The sequence below is a fragment of the Dromiciops gliroides genome, chromosome 5, assembly GCF_019393635.1.
Source record: "Dromiciops gliroides isolate mDroGli1 chromosome 5, mDroGli1.pri, whole genome shotgun sequence".
NCBI classification, from domain to species: domain Eukaryota; kingdom Metazoa; phylum Chordata; class Mammalia; order Microbiotheria; family Microbiotheriidae; genus Dromiciops; species Dromiciops gliroides.
Genome location: NC_057865.1, coordinates 149,457,841 through 149,483,917, shown reverse-complemented (window position 1 = coordinate 149,483,917; position 26,077 = coordinate 149,457,841). Strand labels below are relative to the sequence as shown.

Below are 26,077 nucleotides of genomic sequence, written 5' to 3'. Positions count from 1 at the left end.
AATTCCACTGAAATGTTTGTCTAAAAGATCCTTGGTGTTTTGTTTGTTTTAAATCATAGCTCTTTTGAAGAAGCCAGGACGTGTGACTACCCGAGTTATAACCTCGCTTGGCTTTCATGAATTTATATAATCCTAGTTGTCCTCCAACCAGATCTTTCATTATCAACTCTAGAAATTCCATTTTTCTTCTGTGTATTGATTTGTGGACATTGCCCAAGGCTCTGCTTTTTTTTCTCTACCTGCTTTCCCATAGAGCAAAGGTTTAAAAATTTTTTTTTTGTTTATATATTGGACCCCCTTTGACATTCTGATGAAGCCTATGGATACCTTCTCAGAATAATATTTTTAAATGCATAAAACAAAATATCTTGGATTATAAGAGGAAATCAATTATATTGAAATGCACTTGTCAAAATATTTTATAAAAAAAAACAACCAAGTTCAAAGACCCCAAGTTAAGAACCATTCTTTAGGAAATCATATACTCTCTTGACTTCAGCTATCATCTCTATACAGATGACTCCCAAATCTGTATTTCCAGTCCTGACTGCTTTTCTATGAATATTCCATTTTTTCCTAATTACATGTAAAAAATTTTAACATTCATTGTTTTTAAATTTTGAGTTCCAAATTCTTTCTTTCCCTCCCTTCTATTTCCCATCCCTGAGAATGCAATTTGATATGGGTTATACATATGCAATCATGCAAAACTTATTTCCATATTAGTCATGTTGTAAAAGAAAGGACCCCCAAAACACTAACAAATAAAGTGAAAAAGTAGTGTTTTAATCAGCATTCAACTCCATCAATTCTATCTCTGGAGGTGGATAACATTTTTTATTATAAGTGTAAAGAATTAATTGTTATTTGAGGAAGTCCTTTGGAATTGTCTTGGATCATGATACTGCTGAGAATAGCTGTCATTCACTGTTGATCATTGTATTGTGGTGGGACCCCAAGAAATCCAAAAGATTCAAGGGGAAAACAGCTCTCTCTCTTACTTCAGGTATGAGCTGGGGCAGGACATGACCCCAATATGCTGATAAGAAATACCAAGGTCTGGGGCAGCTAGGTGGCGCAGTGGATAAAGCACCGGCCCTGGATTCAGGAGTACCTGAGTTCAAATCTGGCCTCAGACACTTCACACTTACTATCTGTGTGACCCTGGACAAGTCACTTAACCCCCATAGCCCCACAAAAAAAAAAAAAAGAAAAAAAAAAAAGAAAGAAAGAAATACTAAGGTCTGCAAGAGGATATGCAGGATATGGATGCTTGCTGCACATCCTATTGATACCCTGTTATCAAAGATCCCCTCTTAGTTACCTGGCCCCAGTTTTTACATTTCCCCTTGCCTTGTAATTCACTTCCCTTTCTATGTTTTTTTTCTTTTTTTTTTTTGAGAGGCAATGGGGGTGAAGTGACTTGCCCAAGGTCACATAGCTAGTAAGTGTTAAGTGTCTGAGGCCGGATTTGAACTCAGGTCCTCCTGAATCCAGGGCCGGTGCTTTATCCACTGCGCCACCTAGCTGCCCCCCTTTCTATATTTTTTAATGATAGTCTTCTCTTACTCCAGTGGGAAAGTCACCATGGTGATCTATTCCCCGGCCATTATTCTTCTCTCCTAATAGATGATAAGCCTCCAATTCTTTGGGCAAACTACCCCCAGCTCCAAGTTGCCAGTCACCCCAACAGTATAATGTTGCTGTTACTATGTTTGTTCTCCTGGTTCTGCTTACTTCATTTTGCATCCATTCATGTATTTCCAGGTTTTTCTGGAATCATCCTGTTTGTCTGACTGCTTTCCCAAATGTATTCTTTCTCCTTCCCAATACTCCACAAACCACCTTTCCCTTTTGACCCCTTCATGTCAATTCTCAGTCACCCAAGCTAAACATACTTGTTTTCTTTGATTTCTTCCTCTCGTGTCCTTCTGACCAGGTCCTTTTGATTCCTCCTGTCTCTCCTATCTTCCTTTTCTATTGCACTGCCAATATTTATGCCATTGTCTAAACCTTATATTTTTATAAGGGGCAACTAGGTGGCACAGTAGATAGAGCACTGGCCCTGAAGTCAGGAGGACTTGAATTCAAATCTGACACACTTGACCCTAGCTGTGTGCCCCTGAGCAAGTCACAACCACAATTGCCTCAAACATTCGGGACCATCTCTAGTTGTCCACTGGACCCAGATGGCTCTGGAAGAAAGAGTGAGGTTGGTGACTTTGCACAGCCCTCCATCACTTACATCCAGTTCACTGCAAGTCATGATATCACCTTCTCTTGTCCTCTAGTCATGGTCCTCTTCAAGGATGAAGGACAAACAACAACAATATTTTTGTAATAACTTGCTAACTGGATTCTTGCCTTCAGTCTCTCTCTACTCTATCCTACATACCAATTATAGATTAAGCTTCATAAAACTCTGCTTTCTTCCTTTTATTCCCTCCCCAATGCTATTCTCTGCTATGATGATTTCCCACTAGCTTGACATTCAAGATCTTCTGGCTCAACTGTCTCCACCCAACCTTGGTGTCCACCATTTTCCAACTCAGTTCTTTGCACTAAGCAGATGAATCATCTCACTGTCCCTTGACACGGCCATACACTTTCATCACTTCTGCCTCTTTGACCTTACACAGAAGCATCCTATTCCTTTCAGTTAAAATGCTATTCATTGGGGGTGGCTAGGTGGTGCAGTGGATAAAGCACTGGCCCTGGATTCAGGAGTACCTGAGTTCAAATCCGGCCTCAGACACTTGACACTAGCTGTGTGACCCTGGGCAAGTCACTTAACCCCCATTGCCCCCCAAAAAACAAACAAAAAATGCTATTCATTTAACCCTAGCTGTATCCCCCACCTTATCCATAAAACCTGCCTTGACCATTCAAGCCTAAAGAGATTTCTTGTACTCCTTTCATCTAAACTTGTAGCATTTGTTGTCTGTATCACTCTCTTGGTACTTCACCATCTGGAATCACTTTAGGAGAGGAACCCATCAATATGGAGGCTAGGTCACCATTTGTTGGGGTGTTGTAGAAGATAGTCTTGGCCAGGTGATGTCTGAGGTCATTCCAACTCTATTAAGCTGTTATTCTATAAGCTATATGAAATATGGGCTGCCCAATGTTCCAGCAACATTTTAATCATTAATATCCTTGCTGACTCTGTATCAATTTGTGGTTGTGTGCTTGAATGATCTTATATTCTTATACTAGGAATTGAAACGTGTATTGCAATGTAACCTGGCTTTGTGCTGGCCTGAATCCAAACCACCAGAACATGAGAAACTCTAGGTAGTCTGCCCACCCTGGAAGACCAGATTATAGCAGGTACAGGAAGCATTCGCTTTATTTCTTCAGCATAGCTTGTCCTGGAGCAGTATGTCTTCTATCCTCTTTCCCTGTTGAGTAAAATGTACTTCTGTACCCATCTGTAAGGGGCTAAAATTCTAGCTATACTGTCTAAAATATCTAAAGAGTGGTCACCAATAAATTATAAGCTTTAGCAGGAGTTAGACTTTTAAGCATTTATTAAGGAGAATAAGAATTTGGTGAAGAGAGAGAAAAAGGCCTAGATTCATCTATCTATCAAAGGGAGAGCGCATTTTAGCTCCACTCTCCATGAGAGTCCTCACGAAAGAGAGTGAGCCACACCTCCTGCATCCCACAAGCCTCCTGTGAGACTGGCAATATCCCATCCACTTGCACACACACATCCAAGCTAATTGGCTGGTAGCATGGCGTCATTCCAATCGTTACACAACTCTGTGTGTTTGTGTGTGTGTATTCTTCCTTCCTTTGAATAGATTCAAATACTTGGGTCTTTTAACAGGAATGCTCAGAAAACCTCTATTTCATTAAAAAAAATCCATTTCTCCCACTCTCTGCCCTTCTTCCCCACTCTCCCCTCTGCCAGAATTATAATCAATTTTACTGGATAAGTTATTGTTGGTTGTAAGCATACATATACATATATATATATATGTGTGTGTGTGTGTGTATGTGTACATACATATATACATACATACATATATATATGTGTATATGTATATGTATATATGTTTGGTTAAGGTTTGCTAACTATTATTTCAAGTTGCTAATTCTAGTTCCAATTCTTTTCTCTACAAAGAAAGATCATTTTTTCCTAATTTTTTTCTCTAGTGCTCACATTTCTTTTTACAAAATCATTTTTAAATTTGTAAAAAAACCTCTTGCTTCATTTCCTCTAGGAATTCTAGTCAATTTTTGTACAATCTGTGTTTTCTTTTGAGGCTTTTCTTATAGAGATGTTTTGAAGTTATTTTCTTCAGGGTTTGTGTCTTTAAGTATCCCTGTCACCATAAAAGCTCTTTATGGAAAGATTATTTTTTGACTGTTCATTCTTGCAGTCTACTTCCTGACTTTAGTCTTTAAGTAAAGGTCAGGCCCTGTCCACTTCTGAAGGAAATGTCTCGACTGAGCTTGTGTACATTTGAGTCCTGTTGGTTTCTTGGGAATATTGTTGTATTATTCCATGATCTCAGAGACAGGCTAGGAGAGGATCCTGTAAGCTTTGAGTGCTCCCAAAATGCTCTTGAATATTTGCCCTGGTTGTTCCCTTGCAGGATCCCAGGTTGTAGGCTGGAACTGAGATCCTTGCTCCAATTTTGCTCCTGGATTCAGAGCCACTCAGCTCCTGCTTGCTTCTGAACTTCAGTACACTAATTAAGACTTACAACTTCTCAGCTACATACAGGTCCTCTCATCAGTCTGCCCCGCATCAATGACCAGAAACTGGGTAGTGAGCAATAGAGCTGCCAGCTGGTACCTTCAACTCAAACAAGACCAGGCTCCTCCCTCTTTGTGGATGTGGGATCTTTTCTTCCCCTGATTCACACCCTCAGCACTCTGTCAGCTTCTGCACTGGAATGCTTTGTGTGCAACTGTTCCTGGCTAACCCCTATCCCTAGTGTCTATTGATGTCTGTTTCCCTAGGCTAATCCAGTGAGAAAAATTACTCACTGTGACTTTTTATTGGATTTTTCTGGACAGGACTCCATCTAGTTCATTTTATGGATCTTTGTGGAAGAGTTGTGTGGAGACTTTGGCTTTATTTCCTGCTACTCCACCATCTCAATTTTTCCTTCTTTGTCCTGATTTCTGTGCACACCCTTAGGGCTTGAAACCTCTATTTCAGTCCAATTTCCTACATTTGTGTCAGTTCATTGAACCTTGGGGTTATCAAGAAACCCTTGATTTCTGCTCTGGTTCAGCCTCTCATTTAGATTCTCACATGCAACCTAATTTGTAGTTTCATTTTTCCCCTTTTTTTGGATGGGAGTTTGCCCTAATCATTGCCATGTGTTGGAGAATCAATATGGAATGTCCTCACCCACTTGCTTCCCTCCCCATGAAAACTTCATTAGTCTATAAAAATGAGGTCCTTGGACTAGATAATCTATGAGATCCTTTCCAACTGTTAATACGGTACCCTGTGTTTCATGAGCTGAAAAAGATCTCTCCCTCTTCTGAACCCTAATATTACTTTGGATCTTGTGCATTTATCACAGTCTATTTTGTGTTATAGTTAGGTTTATATACATACATACATGTATATGTGTGTGTGTGTGTATATATATATATGTATAAAATGTATGTATCTAATTACCTCCAATAGATCAAAGCTTCTTAAACCTTTTCCACTCATAACCTCTTTTTTCCTGATAAATTTTGACTGGAGCCTGGAAATATATAAAATTTTTTTTCACGACTCCTGCATTCAGTTACACAACCCCATATAGGGTCGCAACCCACAGTTTAAGAAATTTTGCAATAGAAGAGAGCTTCTAGTAATTCATCTCTACTGCTACTTGTTGTCCTTCATTCTCAAAGAAGACCACAACAACATGGTGGGGGAGTGGGGAGGGAGAGAATGGGGGTTGGGTGGATGTCATGATTTACAGTGAATTCAATTTAAGAGAGAGAGGCCTGTGCAAAGTCACCAGCCTCACTCTCTTCTCATTCTGGGTCCAGTGGCAAGATATATATCAAGACGACTGCTACTACCTTTTTTTTTGTTGTTGGTTTGTTTGTTTGTTTCTTTTGTGAAGCAATTGGGGTTAAGTGACTTGCCCAGGGTCACACAGCTAGTAAGTGTCAAGCATCTGAGACTGGATTTGAACTCAGGTCCTCCTGAGTCCAGGGCCAGTGCTCTATCCACCTTGCCACCTAGCTGCCCCATTGCTACTACCTTTTAAGGGAAGGAATTATCCTATTTGTGTTTCTCCCTTGGAGCCTATCACAGTTCTTTGCACAGAGTAGACACTTTATAAACATCCACTGAATTGCATTTATTAAAATCATGAAAGCACCTGGCACTAGAACTCGGGAGCTTGTCAAAATAGCCATTTGGTGCTTTTTTTTTTTTTTTGTAGAGGGGCCAACAAAAAGTACTTTATTTTTTTTAAAACACTCTTTCATATATGAAAAATTTGGATTTATAAAACAAATACATTTCAAAGAGATTGTTTTTGCTATAAAAAGATTCTAGAGTTTGCCAAAGGATTTGTTATAATATTCTTTTACATATCATGCTCTCCTATTGAATATAAAATTATTTAAATTAACCTAAACAGTATTTATCTATCAAGTCTTAGAAAAAACTATTTCACAAGGGAAACACACCTATATTGTTTAAAATGCAAATGTTTCATTTTTCATCCCTTCTAACTATACTAATACACATTTTCCCAAAGAACAAGTATAGTGCTACTTAGTTTATATATATTTTTTTAATTTAAAGAAATATACCACACTGGATTGAATTTATTTGATTCTCTTTGGAAAAAAACACTGAACTTTTATTCTCTATGATTCTAGCTCATGTTTGAAGAGAAACTTAACCTGAACAGTGGTCAACATACAAATTGGAAAATAATAATAACTAACTGGTCAAAATACTTTGTCAAAAGTTTAGCTAGAATTCTAAATTCTATACAAATGGCAAATGAAGTACATCTGTGGTTTTCGGATAGTAGCAGGCTTCCTTTGTAGGACCTAAAGTGAGTGAATTGTGTGTCCCTGTTTCTATTTGCCCAACGTTGTGAAAGTCCTGTTGACTCATTTTGCCCATAGTTTTCCAGCTGTGGGTTTAATGGAAGCCTATTTGAAGTCATTAGGAAACTGGGCCTTGGGACCTTTTCTTGTTCACATATTCAAATTTCAATTGGTTTTATAGTAGGCTTTCTTATGTGCCTCATATTGGAGCCAGGCTCAGTTGGTTTGAATGGAGCAGCTCGGCCATAAGGCCGGGGTAGGGGCAATGTTGCTTCTGCATCTGGGATATAGGCATTTGGCCGCTGAATTGCTGTTGTGTAAACCCCAGAAGGCAGCATGTTGTTTTTCTCTTCCAAGGCAATCTGTAAAGAAAGATTTCCTTCTTTAGTTTGCAGAAAAAAAGTAGTCACATTCATTTGGACCATATCAGATTGTAAGCTCCTTGAGGGCCCGGACTGTCTTTTACTTCTTTTTGTATCCCAAGTACTTAGCACAGTGACCATTACATAGTAGGTGCTTATTACATGTTTGTTGATAGCAACAGCATGATGGCAGAGGGCCTCAAATCAAATGCTACTATCATTTGCTAGCTGTTTGACCTTGGACAAATCACTTCTCTCAGACTTATTTTCCTCATCTATGAAATGAGAACTGGACTGAATGATGCATTTGGTTCCTTCTAGCTATAAATAAGTACTCTTAGGATGCTGCTTTTGGCTAATGTAAATACAATGAAGGGAAGGACTACAGGCTAGTTTAGTTCTACTGGAGGAGGTGGGATGAGGCAGGAGTATGGATGGGGATGGGAAAAGGAAATGTTAGCATAATAAACATTTACCTTAAATGATAAAAAAAACAAATTTAATGCTCTCATAACATAATTTTGTTGACCAAGCAGTACAATGTTACCATGATTCTGTTTCTTAGGAAATTGCTCAATGGCTCCCAGACTCTTTATCCTGTCATCTTCTATTCCATGTATTCCTCTTCTACCAACAAACTAGCAGAAATATGACCCAGGTGAGAAAGGAAGTGCTTTCATGAAGCTCACAAGGAAACACAAAGGATGATATGATGGAGGTGAGGAAAACCTAGTAAAGTGTTTTCACACCCAGGACCACTCAGCAAATCCTCCGGATGAAAGAGCAAAATTGTCTGAGATTCAGATACATCTGCTATGGAAAGAAGAACTTTTGAGGGGAGAGGAGGTCATGTTCCCCTCAGCATCCAACAACTTTATAGTTCCTCTCACAAACTCTAAGTCGGGGCTTCTTCACAGTGTGTGTGTGTGTGTGTGTGTGTGTGTGTGTGTGTGAGAGAGAGAGAGAGAGAGAGAGGGAGTGATGGATTCTCTTTGGTAATGTGGTGAAATCTTTGGGTCCCTTCTCAGAATATTGCTTTTAAATGCATAAAATAAAATATATAGGATTACAAAGCAAACTAAAAATATTGGAATATAGTGATCAAAATACTATAAAAAACAGTTCATCGATCCTAGGTTTAGAACCTCTAGAGTCTAATGGCTCCTAACTGTCAATGCTAACGTACTTTTCCTTTGTGAAGGATGCCCTCCCTCTTATCTCTGATCATTTTGAGTTCTCCTCACACTTGAAAGGTATCCTTTACAGGCTGAGCTGTGGTTTATTTCCTGGTATTCTGATCTTTTCAGTGTCTTCTTGGGATTTTTATTCCTGGTTGTCCACCCAACACAGGCCCTTGAATAGAGTGGATGGTCTCAATAAATATTGGCTGAATAAATGAATGAATGAAAAGTAGGTTGGACCTTGTGTTATTATTTTTTAATGGCTGCAGGCTAGTATATACTAGTATAGGAATATACTGGTATAGGCAACTCCCTCAACTTAGGTCAACATATTCTCTGCAACTTGTAGGTTAAGTGGCTTGCCTTGGGTCACACAGTAAATAGGTGTCAGAGCCAGGATTTGAATCCAGGTCTCCTTTGGTCTGAGGCTAGCTCTCTATCCACCATGCTTCTTTCATTATTCTTACACTGGTGATGAAACTTCTAAAAGTAATGCTGAATTCCATCTTACCTTCAAGATAGCTCAAAATCAAAGAAAGCAGGTGATTTGATAATCAGCAAAGCAAACAGAAAGTAACATGTGAAGTCTAGGGAGTGTGGATACACATCTCTTTAAGTGGTAGAAGTATGAGTGACCTCCCATGGCTCCTGGCCCCTTTGTCTTTTAACATAGAGATTACCAATGCAATCCCAGATCCCAAATTTACCATTGTCTTTTCTGCTATAGCTAGTTGATGCATGTCTTCATCTCGCAGCACCTTCAGCCAGTCTTCCTCAACTTCTTTGCTGAGTGGTAGCCCTTGGTCTAGCCTTTCATTGCAATTTGTAAGGAACTCTTGTTTGTCCCTGACTTCCTTTTGTAGTTCAAGAGTGAGAGCTTGCTGCATAGACAGCTCAGCCACAAGAGCCATCATTTTGTGGGTAGAGTCTTTTATTTTCTTCTGATACTCATTCATCTGGAATGAAAGGGACAAAAACTTAAGGAATGCTCAGACCTGTACTTAACTGACCCACTGAAAAGGAGTGGACAGAAAAGCTATCAAGGGTTGAAAACATGGGATGACTCGTGGATTCTGCTGTTAAAAGTTGTCTCCAACATCTATTTAATATTAAAAAACCCAATACCATAAGCATTCTGGGAGGACAAAGAGGAACATAAGAGGTCGTGTAATTCAATGTAGCAGGAGGGCACTAGACAGGATTTTGAAACGCTAGAGCCTGTTACCAGGAAAGGTTGCACAGCTTGCCTTGACTGAAGAGCAAAGGCATTGCCAGACAGCTACTAGTTTTCTGTGATGGCTAATGGGCAGTTCTGATCAAAGGTAGAGGGATCACAAAGGTAAGGTAGTCACAGCATTTCAGAGCTAGAAGGAACCTTAGCCATTATCCAGTCCAGTCGTTTCATTTACAGGGGACGAAATGGAGACTTAGAGATATTCTGACTTGCCCAAGGAGACACAAGTCAGTGGTTTTAATCCCTTCTAATTCTGAGTAACACACAGGCCGGTTGAGGTTTGAAGGGATCCCAAAGTTTTTGATTCCTCATATCTAGTTTTACAATTTTATTGATTTTTAATCATACAGGAGGTTAATACTTAGAAGAGTAAGAACTATATTAGAGAGTTATGGTCTACTTAGCTAAGAAAACTCCAATGTGTTCAAGCCCTGAGGGAATTTTATCGAGAATGGAAACAACAGAGTACTGATACACTGATGCTCATAGCCTTAAATGCATTCCCCCAAGCATTCCTAAGTGTGGGCCAAAATAGGAAAAAATTGACGAAGAGAACTTATTTCGAATGCTTTTTCACATCAGCCCCTCAGATTTGAGAGCCTTGTGTGGATAAGTTTTCCGAGGTGATTTGCTTCCAACAATACTAAATACATGTGGACAAAAAGGCTCCATTGGCACCAGTTATTTCTCTGAGCACAATGCCCTGTGGCTCTTGTTCCAGTGGCTGTAAACATTCAAGGGTAGTTCAGTCAGAACACTTTAGTTAGTCCTTCAGTGCCCAGGCAGGTGATAAATTGGATGCTGGAAACCAATTCACTTGACCCATGACTGTCCCCATTACAATTTCATTCCACCTTCCATACTGTAGGAAACTGAGGCCCAGAGAGAATAAATGACTTGCCCAAGGCCACATAGCTAGTATTGATAGAGGCAGGCTATGGGCCCATGTCCCCTGGCTCCAAAGTCAGTGTTCTTCCCATGGACCTGGCAGTCTCTTGGCACCTATTGCTCCCATAGCCTGAAGACCATGGTGCCCCAGCTGCTCAGGTGACATTGTTTTCTTTCTCTGCTCTTCCTTGTCTAAGTGTTGAGAGCTGATTGGTTGGCCTTGTTTGGAGCTATCAGCGGCTGCTCCAGGTTCGGGGTGGTGGCAGACACTGTCCTCATACACTTCCCTTATTGATTCCTCCACTGTGATCTCTTCAGTGTATGCAGTTAAGCCATAGGATTCTCCCTAAAAGTACCAGATAAGAAGGCTTGCAGCATTTCTGGTTCTCTTACAAGGTTCCTCTAAGTCTCAGAAATAAACCCTGGTGCTTTGTCAGTCATTGCAGGTGTTTTTAGGGCTTTGGGTTGGTTTTGAGGGGTTTTTTGTAAAATAAAAAGAGATTTATTAGGAGAGAGAAATATGGCTCGGGAACAGATCACTTCGGTGACTATCCTGCTGGGGTAAGAGAGTGGATGGCTTTTTTTGTATTTTTACCAGACAAAAGGGAGGGAAATGTAACCAGAGGGAGGGGATTTTGGAATAATGGGGCCTCTGTAAGATATGCAGCACCCATCCGTATCTTGCATATTAGCATACCAGGGTCCAGCTCAGCCCCTCCCCTGGGAGAGTTCAAGGATTCTTTGGGGGGTTGGGATCTTTAGGTTCTTTGGGGTCCCACTGCATTCCCATAACATTCCCCCCTCTCTTATTTCTGGGGTGAAAGGGGCAAAAGTGTCTTCTGAAGCTTCATCAAGGCTGAAAAATGGGCCGTAGACATGTTCCTGTCTTTAAGGAGTGAGTGAAAAGTTCGGTGGGAGCAGTCCAAGGGTCATAGGGGCATTGCTGTGGCTCTAGTGAAAGCTTTAGTCCTAGCAGCAACTAAAGAAGTGACAGTATTACAAATACAACGTCCAAACTCTAGGTATGAGAACAACCGTGAAGTCCAGGATGGAGAGCTGCACAACTGGCTGTCAGTGTCTGCACAAAGTATATCACCCTACCTTGAGCAGCAAGTAAATAGCCTAAGGCTATCCTGTTGTCCATTACTACATCAAGGCCCAAAGCAGTTTCATTAGAAATCTTTTCAAATTCAATTGCTAAGGGCAGATTAGTCAGGATTGCCTCATGGTCTAGGCACCCCACCAAAGGAATGGGAAGAGCCACATTGCAGGTGTTGTGACAGTGTCTAAGAACCACTTGTCAGGAGTGATCCAGAGAGGGTTTGTACATTGGGAAAGGATACCTTCTACCTTTAAGATACCACGATTCTGTGAAAAATACATCAGCAACAAAAAAAGCAGAGCACAAAAGAGGCGGGATCTGAGAACTGACCTTTTTGGCCAACAGAAGCGTATCCTGCTTGCAGGTCTGAGTTCTGGTCCGGAGTCGCTCTGTGAGCCGGTTGACCTGTTCAAAGAGGAAGTCCTTCTCCAGCAACTTCTCCTCTTTCTCTGCCAGATGGAATTCCAGCTGGTTTGTAAATAATAGGAAGAGGTCAATCCAACAAGGCCACAGCTGATGGGCAGAGTTGGTGCCCTGCTGCGCATTCTCAGTATTCCTGAAATGGCCAGTTTGGGGTGTGTGTGTGTGTGTGTGTGTGTGTGTGTGTGAACTTATCCATATAGTTTTTTAAACACCCAGTTATATAGGTAGTTCCCAAGTTATGAATGAATTGTTTACTTAAATTCTAGATATTATTTAGAATTCAAAACCCATTTTTTCCATAGAAACCATGTCAGCCTACAAGAGCCTACTGATTGATACTATAACTAGAATTGTGGACTGCTGGAATTGAAAGGGTCCTCAGAGATCATCTTGCTCTGATCGAAGCATGGATTCTTCTTTAAATATCCCCAACAAGGGGGCAGCTAGGTGGCGCAGTGGATAAAGCACCAACCCTGAATTCAGGAGGACCTGAGTTCAAATTCGACCTCAGACACTTAACACTTACTAGCTGAGGGCCCCTGGGCAAGTCACTTAACCCCAACTGCCTCACTAAAAAAATATCCCCAACAAGTGGTCACCCAGCATTTCTTAGAAGACTTTGGGTGACAGGGAACTCACTGCAAACTGAGGAAGGTTGTGGTTGGCTATGTGGCCTCAGGCAGAGGCTCCAGAATGGTGGGGACCTGGAAGGTCAGGCATAAAAGTCAAGACTCTTTGGTGAAGAGTAGAGCAGGGGATGGGGCTGAGAGCAGAGGAGGCAATGAGGAGGGAAAGAGAAGACCCTTCCAGAGAAGCAGTGGGCAAGGGGTTATATAGGGGCAGAATATTTTGCTAGTGTAAACCCCCATGAACACCTAGTCTGCTTCTCTAGTCATCCCCTTTCTCTTCTCCCTCTGGTTCAAAGGGATTCATCCATCACTTCCCTTAGCTACCTCCCATTGCTTCCAACCAGTTTCCTTCTTCCCTGGGCCACAGTGTGGGACAGGCTGAAGTCTTTTGTTTTTGTTTTTGTTTTTGTTTTTGGTGAGGCAATTGGGGTTGAGTGACTTGCCCAGGGTCACACAGCTAGTAATTGTTAAGTGTCTGAGCTGGATTTGAACTCAGGCCCTCCTGAATCCAGGGCCGGGGCTCTATCCACTGTGCCACCTAGCTGCCCCCCAGGCTGAAGTCTTACAGGTGCCTTCCTACTTTCCTGTCCCTTGGTCAAGCACACAATGTTGTAGGGTTTTTCAAAGGTTTGTTTTGTAACCACTACTACTGGGTAAGAGAAATGAGTAAAAGGCTTCATCATCTTTTTTCACTTACTCATTGTTACACATGTGAGTACATCAAGGCCTGAGGTTTTAAAGGCAACAGATTTCACCAGAGGACCAAGGATTTGGGCAGAGATTCTTGGGTGAAGAGCAGAAGTCCCCCAGGGGATAGGGAAGCAGGGCTAAGGAGATGGGGTAGAGCTCAGGACACTGTTGGACAAGATTTAACAGTGGGGCCACGGGGCAGCAGTACCGAGGGGAAGAGAAGGGGAGAAGAGAGAAGATTTATGGCTTTGGGAGGGTGCTCTCTCTTCCTCTTTTCTCACCTATCGTCCTGCCACTTCAAATACTATACTAAATTGGCCCTGAGATGAAGTGAGAACCACAAACAGGGCGTGTGGGGTGGCTCCAAGAAGTGGCAGGGGAAGATGGAAAGGGAGGGAAATGTTAAACATGCAAGTGAGGGGAGAAGGGGAATTCCTGTGGTCGCCTGGTTCAGGGGGTGGTGCAGTACTTAAATAAGGGTAAGACATCTGCCATAAACTGGGGACTGGAACCCGCCAACCTCTACTCAAAGAACTTCTATGTTCACCATTCTTGAGGGACCATCTTTTGTGTCCATATGTCTGTCTCTAAATGCTGGGTGTGAGCACCTCCTACTGTAAGAATAATTCTGCTCCAGCTTCAACATTTGTTATTTTATATGGTTATATTGTTTATATATTTATATATTCTCTTGATATTTCTCCAGTAGGGAGGCAAACAAATTCATGTAAGATGCCAAAGCTGCCCACTTTGGCCACCAAATAAAGGTTCTTTTGGCATCTTTAGTACTAAGATTTTCATTTCCTTGGCAAAAGATGAAAGGATTTCTAATGAACTAGTTGAAGACAATTCAAATTCACATTTCTAAGTTACACAGAAACAAGTGTGATTGCCAGAAATTCAGGTGTGAGCCTCTATAATTAATATGAAACAGTATCAAAATTATTTATGAAACATCTCTGAGTGGCTGGTGTGCACAAAGGATGTGTTACCTCATCTATCTTGTTGATCATTTCCTTCAGAGTCATATCTTTTCCTCCCAGGAAGCGAGCTCTGTTCTTTCCACCAGGATTTATAAATTTTTTCTCCAAAACGTTTATTCTGTCTGTGCACTGTGAGAACTATTGAATAAGAAAAGAAACATTTTTAAATTCTTTTTGTTCAGCAATTTTTATAGTATTTTTTTTCTAATTACACGTAAAGACAAATTTTAACATTCTTTTTTTTTTTTTTTGGTAGGGCAATGGGGGCTAAGTGACTTGCCCAGGGTCACACAGCTAGTAAGTGTCAAGTGTCTGAGGCCAGATTTGAACTCAGGTCCTCCTGAATCCAAGGCCGGTGCTTTATCCACTGTGCCACCTAGCTCCCCCATTAACATTCATTTTTTAAAAAGTTTTGAGTTCCAAATTTTCTCCTTCCCTTTTTCCCCTCCCTCCTTCCTAAGAAGTCAGCAGTTTGATATAGGTTACATATGTGCAATCATGTAAAACATATTTTCATATGAGTCATGTTGTGAAAGACAAACAAGATCAAAAGGAAAACAGCCCACAAAAAATAAAGCAAAAATAGCATGTTTGATCTGCATTTTCCATCTTGAGTCTTTTGGAATTGTCTTGAATCACCGTATAGCTGAGAAGAGCTAAGTCATTCATAGCTGGTCATCAAACAATGTTGTTGTTCTTGTGGATAATGTATTGTCTTTTTATTTATCTTGTCAAACATTTCCCAGCTACATTTTTTTTTTTTTTTGCGGGGCAATGGGGGTTAAGTGACTTGCCCAGGGTCACACAGCTAGTAAGTGTTAAGTGTCTGAGGCTGGATTTGAACTCAGGTCCTCCTGAACCCAAGGCCAACGCTTTAACCACTGTGCCACCTAGCTGCCCCTTCCCAGCTACATTTTAATCTGATTCAAGCTGAACTCAGGAGTTTAGAATTTGAACCCAAGTCCTCTAAATCCAGAGTCAATACTCTTCTCCATATAAATAATTTTTTTCTTTTTTTTCTACCATGTTGCCTCCCATCACTTTAGAAAATCCAACTCACGATGAAGGTGTGGTTAGAGATTATGTGGAAAAATACTTGAGCGTTATATTGGACTGCAAGCTCAAAGTAAGATCCAATGATGTTCCATTGCAGACAAAGTTCATGCAGAAGGTCTTGACAGAGGTGTTGTAGCCATAAGGAGAGAATGAGTCGAGAGTGAGTTTCTCTGTCATCTGATCTGGTCAGGCCACGTCTTCAGGGCCACACAAGGTTCTGACCACTACATTTTAGGAAAGACATTGACAAACTGGAATGTATCAAGAAGAGTGTGACTGGAATGGTGGGAGGACCATGGACCCCTAACTTAAGAGAATTTTAAGGAATGAGAGATTTTTAGTCAAGAAGAAAGGGAAAAAAAAAACAAACCATGGGGGACATCACCACTGTTTCAAAGTATTTGAAAACATATAAGAGAGAAAATATTAGACTTCTTCTTGTGGAAGTTTCACGGATGTAGAGGATGGCTTGATATGAGGAAATATATCATAACCTTTAGAGTGAAATGGGCTGACTCAGGAAGCAATGGGGTCCCAGGAACTGGAGGTCTTTGAACAGAATCTGAACTCCCACTTTGTGGGCAATGTTGTATGGGAGACTTCATTATATGGAGGGCTAAATGACCTCTGTCGCTTTTTCTAATGATGAGATTCTGTGTGGTTCTGACTCTCGGCTGTGGGAATCAGGGTACACTTCAGGGAGGAGGTGTCCCCTGGGCTAATAGCTCAATTTTATTTACTGCTTTAAGATTTACAAAGTTGCTTTCACCAAACCCTGTAAGGTTATGGGTAATGCAGACGATATTGGGTGTCCCAAAAGTCTTAGCTCAGTTTTAAGCTTTAATGACTTCAGAAGTATAAAATGCTATAGACTTATAAAAAATCTGAAAAGCTAATGTTAAAAATACTGTGGTGTTTATTAAAATCCAATGTTGTTGTTCAGTCATGTTCAGTTCAGTCATGGCCCCATTTGGAGTTTTCTTGGCAAAGATACTGGAGTGATTTGACATTTTTTTCTTCAGCTCATTTTACATAGGAGGAAACAGAGACAAACAGGGTTAAAGGGACTTACCCAGGGTCACACAGCTAGTAAATGTCTGAGGCCAGATTTGAACTCAGGAAGATCACTCTGACTCCAGGCCCAGTTCTCTATCCACTGTGCCACCTAGCTGCCTCTCAAAAAAAAAAAACAAAATCCAACACAGGCACCATCTTATGCTCTACCATTTTCAAACTTTGTAAAAACTTCCATTAGCACTTACTCAGAGACTAAAAAAGATTACATTTGTAATCCTATCCTTAAGGTCATCCAAAGAATGAGATTTTGAGGCTTACATGACAATTTAGAAGTCATCCCGCAAGAACAAACCTAATGGAGATAGGCCAGGTGACTGAGGGGGCCAAATGAGGGGACCTTCTCTTATGAGAAAGTATCATCCGGAAACCACTGCACATACTATAAACAAGGACTGTGTACCCCATCTTGTTCAAATTACAAATTTTAAAACTTATGTTTTTGAAATTCAGAAAAGTAAATAAATAAAATAAATTTAAGTAATCAAACTTCCAAATGATGATCTTTCAAACATGTATGTAGTACTTCTGAAGTTATTAAAGCTTAAAACTGCGCTAAGACTTTTGGGACATGCCTATTATTGCCATTTTACATGTTAGGGTCAGGGTTGGTTGATTTTTTGGGGGGTGGGGTGGGGCAATGAGGGTTAAGTGACTTGCCCAGGGTTACACAGTTAGTAAGTGTCAAGTGTCTGAGGCCAGATTTGAACTCAGGTCCTCGTGAATCCAGGGCTGGTACTCTATCCACTGTGCCACCTAGCTGTCCCAAAGGGGTTGGTTGATTATTTTGTTTTGTTTTGTTTTTGCAGGGAAATGGGGGTTAAGTGACTTGCCCAGGGTCACACAACTAGTAAATGTCGTGTCTGAGGTCAATTTTGAACTCAGGTCCTCCTAAATCCAGGGCTGGTGCTTTATCCACTGCACCACCTAGCTGCCCCAAGGGTTGGCTGACTCTTAAGAAGGATATCTGGCATATCCAAAAAGGAGAGAAAAGATGTCACAGCAACCAGCACCTGTAAGGTACCCATCCATTTGTCACATGTGGTCTTTAAGCTCAGCACGATTCTCCCTGGATTCTGCATATTCTGATGGGAGACTAAATCACACACTTTTCAACTTTAGTGAAGATCTTTTTTTAAAAAAAGCTAAATAAATCCAGTAGACTGATATGCGTCAGGAATTGGGGTTGGGGGGTTGGGAAGGAGGGAGAAGAGAAGGACCCTTGTGGAAGTTTGTAAGCTTTAGTACTAGAAACTCCCAAACTCTTGAGGTTAACTTTAGGCCCTAGCTCCGGGGATCAGTCGAAGAAGAAGAAGAAGAAGAAGAAGAAGAAGAAGAAGAAGAAGAAGAAGAAGAAGAAGAAGAAGAAGAAGAAGAAGAAGAAGAAGAAGAAGAAGAAGAAGAAGAAGAAGAAGAAGAAGAAGAAGGAGGAGGAGGAGAAGAAGGAGAAGAAGGAGAAGAAGGAGAAGAAGGAGAAGAAGGAGAAGAAGGAGAAGGAGGAGAAGGAGGAGAAGGAGGAGAAGGAGAAGAAGGAGAAGAAGGAGAAGAAGAAGAAGAAGAAGAAGAAGAAGAAGGAGAAGAAGGAGAAGAAGGAGAAGAAGGAGAAGAAGGAGAAGAAGGAGAAGAAGGAGAAGAAGGAGAAGAAGGAGAAGAAGGAGAAGAAGGAGAAGGAGAAGAAGGAGAAGAAGGAGAAGAAGAAGAAGGAGGAGAAGGAGGAGGAGGAGGAGGAGGAGGAGGAGGAGGAGGAGGAGGAGGAGGAGAAGAAGGAGAAGGAGAAGGAGAAGGAGGAGAAGGAGGAGAAGAAGAAGAAGAAGAAGAAGAAGAAGAAGAAGAAGAAGAAGAAGAAGATTTATATAGAGCAATTTACAATTATTATCTCATCTGATTGTCACAACAACCCTGGGAGGTGGGAGCTATGATGATCCCCATTTCACAGATGAGGAAACTGAGGCAAACAGAAGTTAAGTGACTTGTCCAGGGTCACAGAGCTAGTAAGTGTCTGCAGTGGAAGTTGATGCAGGGCACTCTATCCAGTGGGGAATGGAGTGTGTTATATACCAATAAGGAAAATAAGGCTCAGCAAGCTTAATAAAAGAAGAAGCTAAGGCTCAGAAAGGGGATCACACTATACATAGCTAGTAATTATCAGTGCCAGGATTTGTAACCAGGTATCTTGATTCCAGGTGTCCCACAGCTAGAGTATGTCAGAAGTAGGCCTCCGGACCTTTCTGCCTCCAAGCCTGGCTCTCTATCCACTATGCCACTCACTGACCCCAATTAATCATAATATGGAATTGAAATAAATTTTAAAGTGTCACATATATTGAATTAACTTGTATCTTTCATATTTTTTAACAATTAAAAAAAAAAAAAGACTGGGTCTCCTTATCTTGTCCAGAAGACTACAACGTGGCAGCGTGTAGCTCATTGGCCTGATTCCTTGTACTGATCAGTAGAGGAGCTTTCACCTGCTCTAGCTTGGGCCGGGACATCCTTCCTTAGGCAATCTCCTGACCCCTTGGTGTTCTCACTCCCCCATATCAATGCTGAATTTAGTGCAGACTGATCACCATAGCCGGCCCACTGCAACTCAGAACTCCTGAGCTCAAGACATCCACCAGCCTCTGCCTCCCTGGAGCTGTGATTAGAGGCCTGCGATAGGAGTCCAGGCCCTTTTTTAAACTTCTAAAAGCAGTTAAGTCTAACCTTTTATATGTTTCATCAAAGAAAAAAAACCTAAATTAAATTGCTTTATATTTCTTTGTGTCTGCCTTCCCCGACCCCTTTTTCTTTCTGGCTCACAGTAAGTACTTAATAAATGTTTGTTGACTGAGTGGATGAATGAGAAAAAAGGTTTCCCACTCCTATCATGTACTAAAATTTCCTTTGAGGTTTTTTTTTTTAATTATAAAACCATATAGTGTGCTTTTAGAAAAGAACAAATGTTGTTTGTATACACATTTCAGATGGGACCCAAATTTTTTGTTATTAAAAAAAAAAAGCTTTTTTCAAAAAATGTTTTAAATATGTATTCTTCTTTTCAAAGAAATATATAGCCATTCTTATGCTCTTATCCTTGATACTCTTCTTTATAATACACCATGCTGTCTCTGAGTCTCAAGGATAAGCACAGGGTGGCTTCCAGAGGCTTTTAAGTCACATCTCTCTAAGCAGGGGCAAAGGAAGCATCTGCTTTGAGATATTGCTTGGACTAGATTGCTTGAGGATTAAAAGCTGTTTTGAAATAATAGGCTTGGAAAAACAACATAAATCTTACAGTATTGTCTTCCAAAGTCTTCTACTTCGGTGTAACAAATAATAGTCTACGTCAAGAAACGAGCTTGGCCATTTGCAAAGCCAAAAATGACTTGAATTTTAAAATTTCACATTGCCTTTAAAGGCAGGCATCCCTCGTCAGGGTAGACAACCAGTTAATTAAGTTCATCTTGAGGAAGTTTTCTATTCTTAAGCTTAACACCAACTCTGGCTGAATTTCTGTTCAACAACACACTTCATTTTGTATTTACATAATTACTGGAAGGCTCACAATGCTAGTGAATGCGTAGTGTGAAAAATGTATAGCTTTTATTATTATTTAGCCAATGAATATCAAAAGGATTTCACTGTTTTCGTTGAACAGTATAAGACTGTTTTAAAACTTGGAAAGGTTATTATTTTATTTTTATTTTTGGCAACCTTCTAGTTTCATGTTTCTATGAACAGTGTTAGTGACAAGAATCAAGGACAGAGAGTTTCTTCCATCTCATTTCTAAGCACTAATAATGTGTATTTGAAGCCGTGACCGTGGTGACCCAAAGGCCAAAGGTAATCCATATAAAAGTTCTATTTGCTTGGGTGTGGCACGACTGTGGCACTTGATGCAGCCAGTTTCAACTGGTATCTTAAGACAGGTGGGCAGTCAGTGGTTGCTGTGGCTCCATTCGAGTGTAAATAAGTCAGAGACCACTGGTATTTCAGGCAAACATTATGACTAGAGATCAGCAAACCAGAGCAGGAGGAGATGAGGCAGAACTTTTTGCCAAGGGACAATTTATTCTTGGCAAGTCAATGTGATACAGTGTGGTGGGGTCAAATTCAAATAGAAACTGATTGCTGCTGGCAGCATACTTAGAAAACCACAAATGAACATTATCCATGTTATATTGCATTTTTATTTATTTTGTTAAGGATTTCCCAATTATATTTGAATCTGGTTCAGTAGCACTCACTTCACTGGTGAGTTTTACTGCCCACTGGGGCCTGATACTTCAGATGTAGTGCATGGAATTTTGGACTTAGACCTCGAAAGAGCTGGGCAGGAGTCCCAACTCTGACATTTACGCATGGTGTGACCACGGGCAAATCGCTTAACCTTTTCAAGCCTCAGTTTTATCATCAGTAAGATGGGGCCAATAATACATAGAGTACCTGCCTCATAGGGCTGTTGTGAACTTCGAATAAGATAATGTCTGTAAAGTGATTCGTAAACGTTGATGGGTTCTCTAAATGCAGGTAATTATTACTGCTGCCTTGCTGGCTTCCTGCCTATGACAACCCTGTGTTCTGGAAGGGTGCTTAAGCCACAGCCAGGCCACATCCAGGCTGATGAGTTTGGCTCATGGTCCCTTCTCCCAGGGCACATTCCCATCTTCTGGGCTTTTAGAAGGGCAAGTTTTTGTTAGTAGAATGTTTTCAAGAGACTTGGGACATGTGGGTGATAAAGAACAGGCCCTGAAGCTCCCTGTTCAAGTCTACAGCCCTTCCAATGGACCACATATCAGGGAGGATTTGCTGCCTCCATGAGTCCAGTATTGCCTTGAAGGCACACTTGTCTTGTCGTCTGTAATAATAAGAGGTGATATTTATGTAGTATTTTAAAGTTGGCAAGTCACTATCTATATGCATACATATACATACATGGGGCAGCTAGTTGGCACAGTAGATAGAGCGTGGGCCCTGGAGTCAGGAGGACCTAGTTCAGATCTGACCTTAGACACTTACTTACTGGCTGAGTAACCCTGGGCAAGTCACTTAACCCCTTTTGCCCCAGTTCCTCATCTGTAAAATGAGCTAGAGAAGCAAATGGGAAACCATTCTAATATGTCTGCCAAGAAAACCCCAAATGGGGTTACAGAGAATGGAACACAACTGAAACAACAAAACAACAACAACAACAATACACATATACATAAGTATATGTATATATTTATTGAAAAACATATAACTACATATATGATAATATATATTTTTAATCTTCACAATAGTTCTGAGGTAGGTACCATAGATATTATAATTATCCCTTTTATAAAGGAGGAAAATGAGCCTCAGCAATGTTGAGTGATTTGCCCGTGGTCACATAGCTAGTATATGTCAGGGGAATAATTAAAGCTTAGAGGTTCCTGACTGCAAGTTCAGAAAGCTTTGTACTATTTCATGATATGTCTAAGAGGAGATAGGGGTGCAGATGGTACAATGTTTAGTTCTAGATAAACTCGTTGGTGTCTGGACCAGTGAAATATGTAATGGACCAGGCTAAACATCTTTCTTATTAAGAATGGCCCTACTGCCTGGTCAGCTATTTTTTTTAACAATGTGTATCTATATGCATATATTTACATTTATACATATTCACAAATATGTGTATACATATCTCTCTCTCTCACATACCCACATATATATGTCACTGGCATTTCCTATGACATCCCCTCCCCACCCCCACCTCCCATACACCCCCCTCCCCCAGTAAGAGGAAGGTCCTTTGCCATGAATATGTACATTAAAAAAATGTCAAAAACCAAACAAACATGTCCAACTCTAGGTCTGTGATGCTTTTGGCCATGTCTGAAAACATGTCTTTTTCTGCACCTACAGGCCACTGTCTCTCCACCAAAAGGTGGGAGAAATGCTTCATTATTAGTTCTCTGATATCGCAACTGGTTGCTTCACTGATCAGAGTTATGTGATTTTCAGTATTGTTTTCCTTTATTTTGGTAATAGTGTACTTTTCCTTTTTCTTCTTTTTTATTTTGTTTTGTTTTGGTGGGGTTTTGTTTGTTTGGTTTTTTTGCGGGGCAATGGGGGGTTAAGTGACTTGCCCAGGGTCACACAGCTAGTAAGTGTCAAGTGTCTGAGGCTAGATTTGAACTCGGGTCCTCCTGAATCCAGGGCTGGTGCTTTATCCACTGTGCCACCTAGCTGCCCCCAATAGTGTACTTTTTCTCTCAGCTTATTTCTCTGCCAGTTTATAAAGTCCTCTCGAGTTTCTCTGAATTCTTTACATTTATGGTTTCTTATAGAATAATGTTATTATATCCATATGCCACAATTTATTTAGTCCTTCCCAAATCAATGGGTGCTTGATTTCCTTCGAGTTCCTTGTTACTAAAAAAGAAAGTACTTCTATTATTATTTTGGTTTTATGGATTTTTTTCTCTGTCTTTGACTTCCTTGGGTTAGTTAGCCATTTTCCAGAAGAGATGGTCTATGCAAAAGTTTTGAGCAGTCCAGTCAAATCTGTCCCCCATGTATAAAGGGGTTGATTCAGGTTAAGTAGCCACTGGTCCTGCATCCAGCCTGCCCTTCTCCCCCCCCCCCCAGATATAATTGAAGGGAGAAAACCTAATAGAGAAGGGGCCCACTATTTATGCCATCACTACCTACTACTGACCAGCTGTCACTGATGGGCAGGTAGGCCCAAGAGACCTCGGAGGAGTAGTGTTCCCTCCCCTCCCCCAATTCTGGATCACCAACTGAGGTATTAGCCCAGTCCCTGCAATTATTACCCTGGGGAGCAACCCTTGTAGAGATGTGACCTGTCAAATGCCTCTTCTGAAACCAGAACTCTTGCCCCTGACATCATTGGCTTTTTCAGATGGTTTAACACAAGAAATAAATATGATTTTTATCAACAGAAATCACATTAAATAAGTTGCATTACCAATTTTTTTTTTTTTGCTACTGCATCCTAGGGACCACTAGGCCTTTCCATCTGACTTATAGCTTAAATTTTCTATATGTTTTGTCTCCCTCAATTAGAATGTTAACTCATCGACAGCAGGACTGTCTTTTTAATTTGTATCCTTAGTGCTTTACAAAAATAAGTGCTTAATAAATGCATTATCACTTGTTTATGCATCATTCATAGAGCTGCCTGGTTGATTCTACATCTACACATCTCCTTCTTATTTTTAGGCCAGTTCAGAGGAGTGGCTCCTTGGACAAAAGTCTAGCCTCTTAAGAGACTTGGCCAACCAAATCATCTTGGTTCAACCCTAGTCACTCAGACCTTCCCCTTAGGAAACACAAGGGAGGAGCTCTAAATCTGCTAATTTATTTTGGATGCAGCCCCAGGCTCTAAGACCTAATCAGCTGTTATGTCTGTCCTCTTACTAAGAGGTCATATGCCTGTCAAATGTTGCAAATAAAACTCATCCTATAGGATCATCTGGTCAAGTTCATGAAGGGAATTGCCCAGATAAACACTTCCTCTGTGGTTTACACATTGGACACTCTTCATCCTCATCCTGATTTTCCTTTTCAGCTTATCAATGTCCTTTTTGAAACCAGTATTTCTTTATATTTGGACCTACTAAATTTCATCTGATTTGATTCAGACCAACGTTCTAGCTTCTTTAATGTTTTTGTTGGATTTGGTTTATGATTATTTTGAAATTATAAATCAATCTCTTAGTGTATAGATATCTAAGATTCTTGGTTTTATTGCTTGCTCTTTTCTTGAGCCTTCTATGAGCTTTTTGCTATTTTTCTTTTTATATGGTAGCTACTTTTCATGGTAATCACCTTGGTGGGCAGTTTTTTCTCTGTCCTTTTCAGCTTAAAGGACTTTTAGTTAAATAAACATGACACCAGGCAAATACATTCTCACCAGACCTTGAAAAATGCATCCTCATTGTTATTGTTGCTTGTTCTGTCTTGAAGAGGATCATGACATCAGGGTGATGTCATGACTTGCAGTGAATTGGATTTAAGTGAGGGAGGGCTGTGCAAGGTCACCAATCTCACTCTCTCCTCCAGAACCATCTTGGTCCAATGGCAAGATATACATTAGGACAACTGGAGATGGCCCTGGATTGTTTAAGGCAATTGGGTTTAAATGACTTGTCCAGAGTCACATAGCTAGTGAGTGTCTGAAGTGAGATTTGAACTAAGGGCCTCCTGACTTCAAGGCAAGTGCTCTAAGTGCTCTATCAACTATGCTACCTAGATGCCCTAAATGCACCCTATCTCTGGCCTGGATCCCATAATTCCTATTTTTTACCTATGATCCAGAAATCCAAATTATTTTCTAAGATACAATTTTAAACAGATGTCGACTTTACAAATCTTTCTCTTTTGAAGTCCTTGTTTTTGTTCAACCACTGCAATGAAAATACTGTGCTTTCAAGATCTTAGTTTCTTGCTCAAGAATTCATAATCATCAGTAATGTTTTCATTCTTTTTTTCCTCTTATTCATCTCATCAATCACTTATTAATCTATAAGCTATGTCCAAAGAACTGTGTTAGACCCTGGGGGGTAGATAGAGTTTAGGTCTCTAACCTCATGAAGCTTATAGCCTTGGGAGCCACAAATAAAAGGCATTTATAAGTGAAGGTTTTCCTAGATAGTCCACTGGGTATGCTTTGTAGCAATGCTTTCTAGATTTCTTCTGATGGTACCATTTGTTTCCATATGAATTAATCAGAAATAAGTAATAGTCATTTCATATGATGAATTTTTGGAGGTTCTTCCAAATGTTCTGGAAACAGACTCCAGGAAGAAAGTTCAAGGTCACAAAGGTAATGTAGCAGAGCTTGGATTTTAATTTGAGGCTTTTGACTCCAAATTGAGTGCTTTTCCTCTATTCAATGCATGTCTCAAGCCCAACTTGCCCATGAACAACTTGGTTTGGTCTCTTGGCCAAATGCTTGAAAAAAATCACAAGGTTTCTGTTTTTGTTTTCATGAGATATTTGAACAGGAAATCTTTTTAGGTAGAAATAGTTTACAGGTGAAATAGTATCATTTCTCTAATGAATGAATAAACTGAAACCTAAAAACCAGCCTGGATTACCCAGGAAAATCTGAGGTACGGGACTTTTTAAAAGTGGAATTTACTATATAACAAGACATTCTGCCTGGCTGGTTAGTTCCACTGGGTGGACATTAATTCAAATGAAGCTTGGGTGGGGGAGGGGGAAGGCTTTGAAGTATTCCCGTATGATGCAGTTTGAACTATGTATTTCAAAATTCTATTTTAAAGCCAAAAGATATGCCTAACCAAACTGAAAATGGCATGGCCTCAAGGACAAGTGAAAGGGAATATCCTGTTGGCTCATTCTTGGAAACAACTCAAAATATATTTATGCTGCTAGTTGAGTTAGCAGTGTCATTTTCCTATAGGAAATAGAGTGTGACTTATT

The 26,077-nt window shown here is 40.5% G+C and overlaps 1 protein-coding gene across 2 annotated transcripts in view; it reads right to left on the bottom strand.

Annotated features, from left to right (window-relative positions):
• Nucleotides 1-6,735: 6,735 nt before the first annotated feature.
• Nucleotides 6,736-26,077, bottom strand: part of CCDC146 (coiled-coil domain containing 146) — a 176,210-nt gene continuing 156,868 nt past the window's right edge. For both annotated transcript variants that reach the window (XM_043969178.1, XM_043969179.1), the window contains 4 exons: nt 14,537-14,665; nt 12,133-12,270; nt 9,286-9,534; nt 6,736-7,397 (listed from right to left, as the gene is read on the bottom strand). In XM_043969178.1, coding sequence (XP_043825113.1) covers nt 7,194-7,397; nt 9,286-9,534; nt 12,133-12,270; nt 14,537-14,665 — 720 coding nt within the window. In that variant the 3' untranslated portion in view covers nt 6,736-7,193. The remainder of the gene's footprint in view (nt 7,398-9,285; nt 9,535-12,132; nt 12,271-14,536; nt 14,666-26,077) is intronic.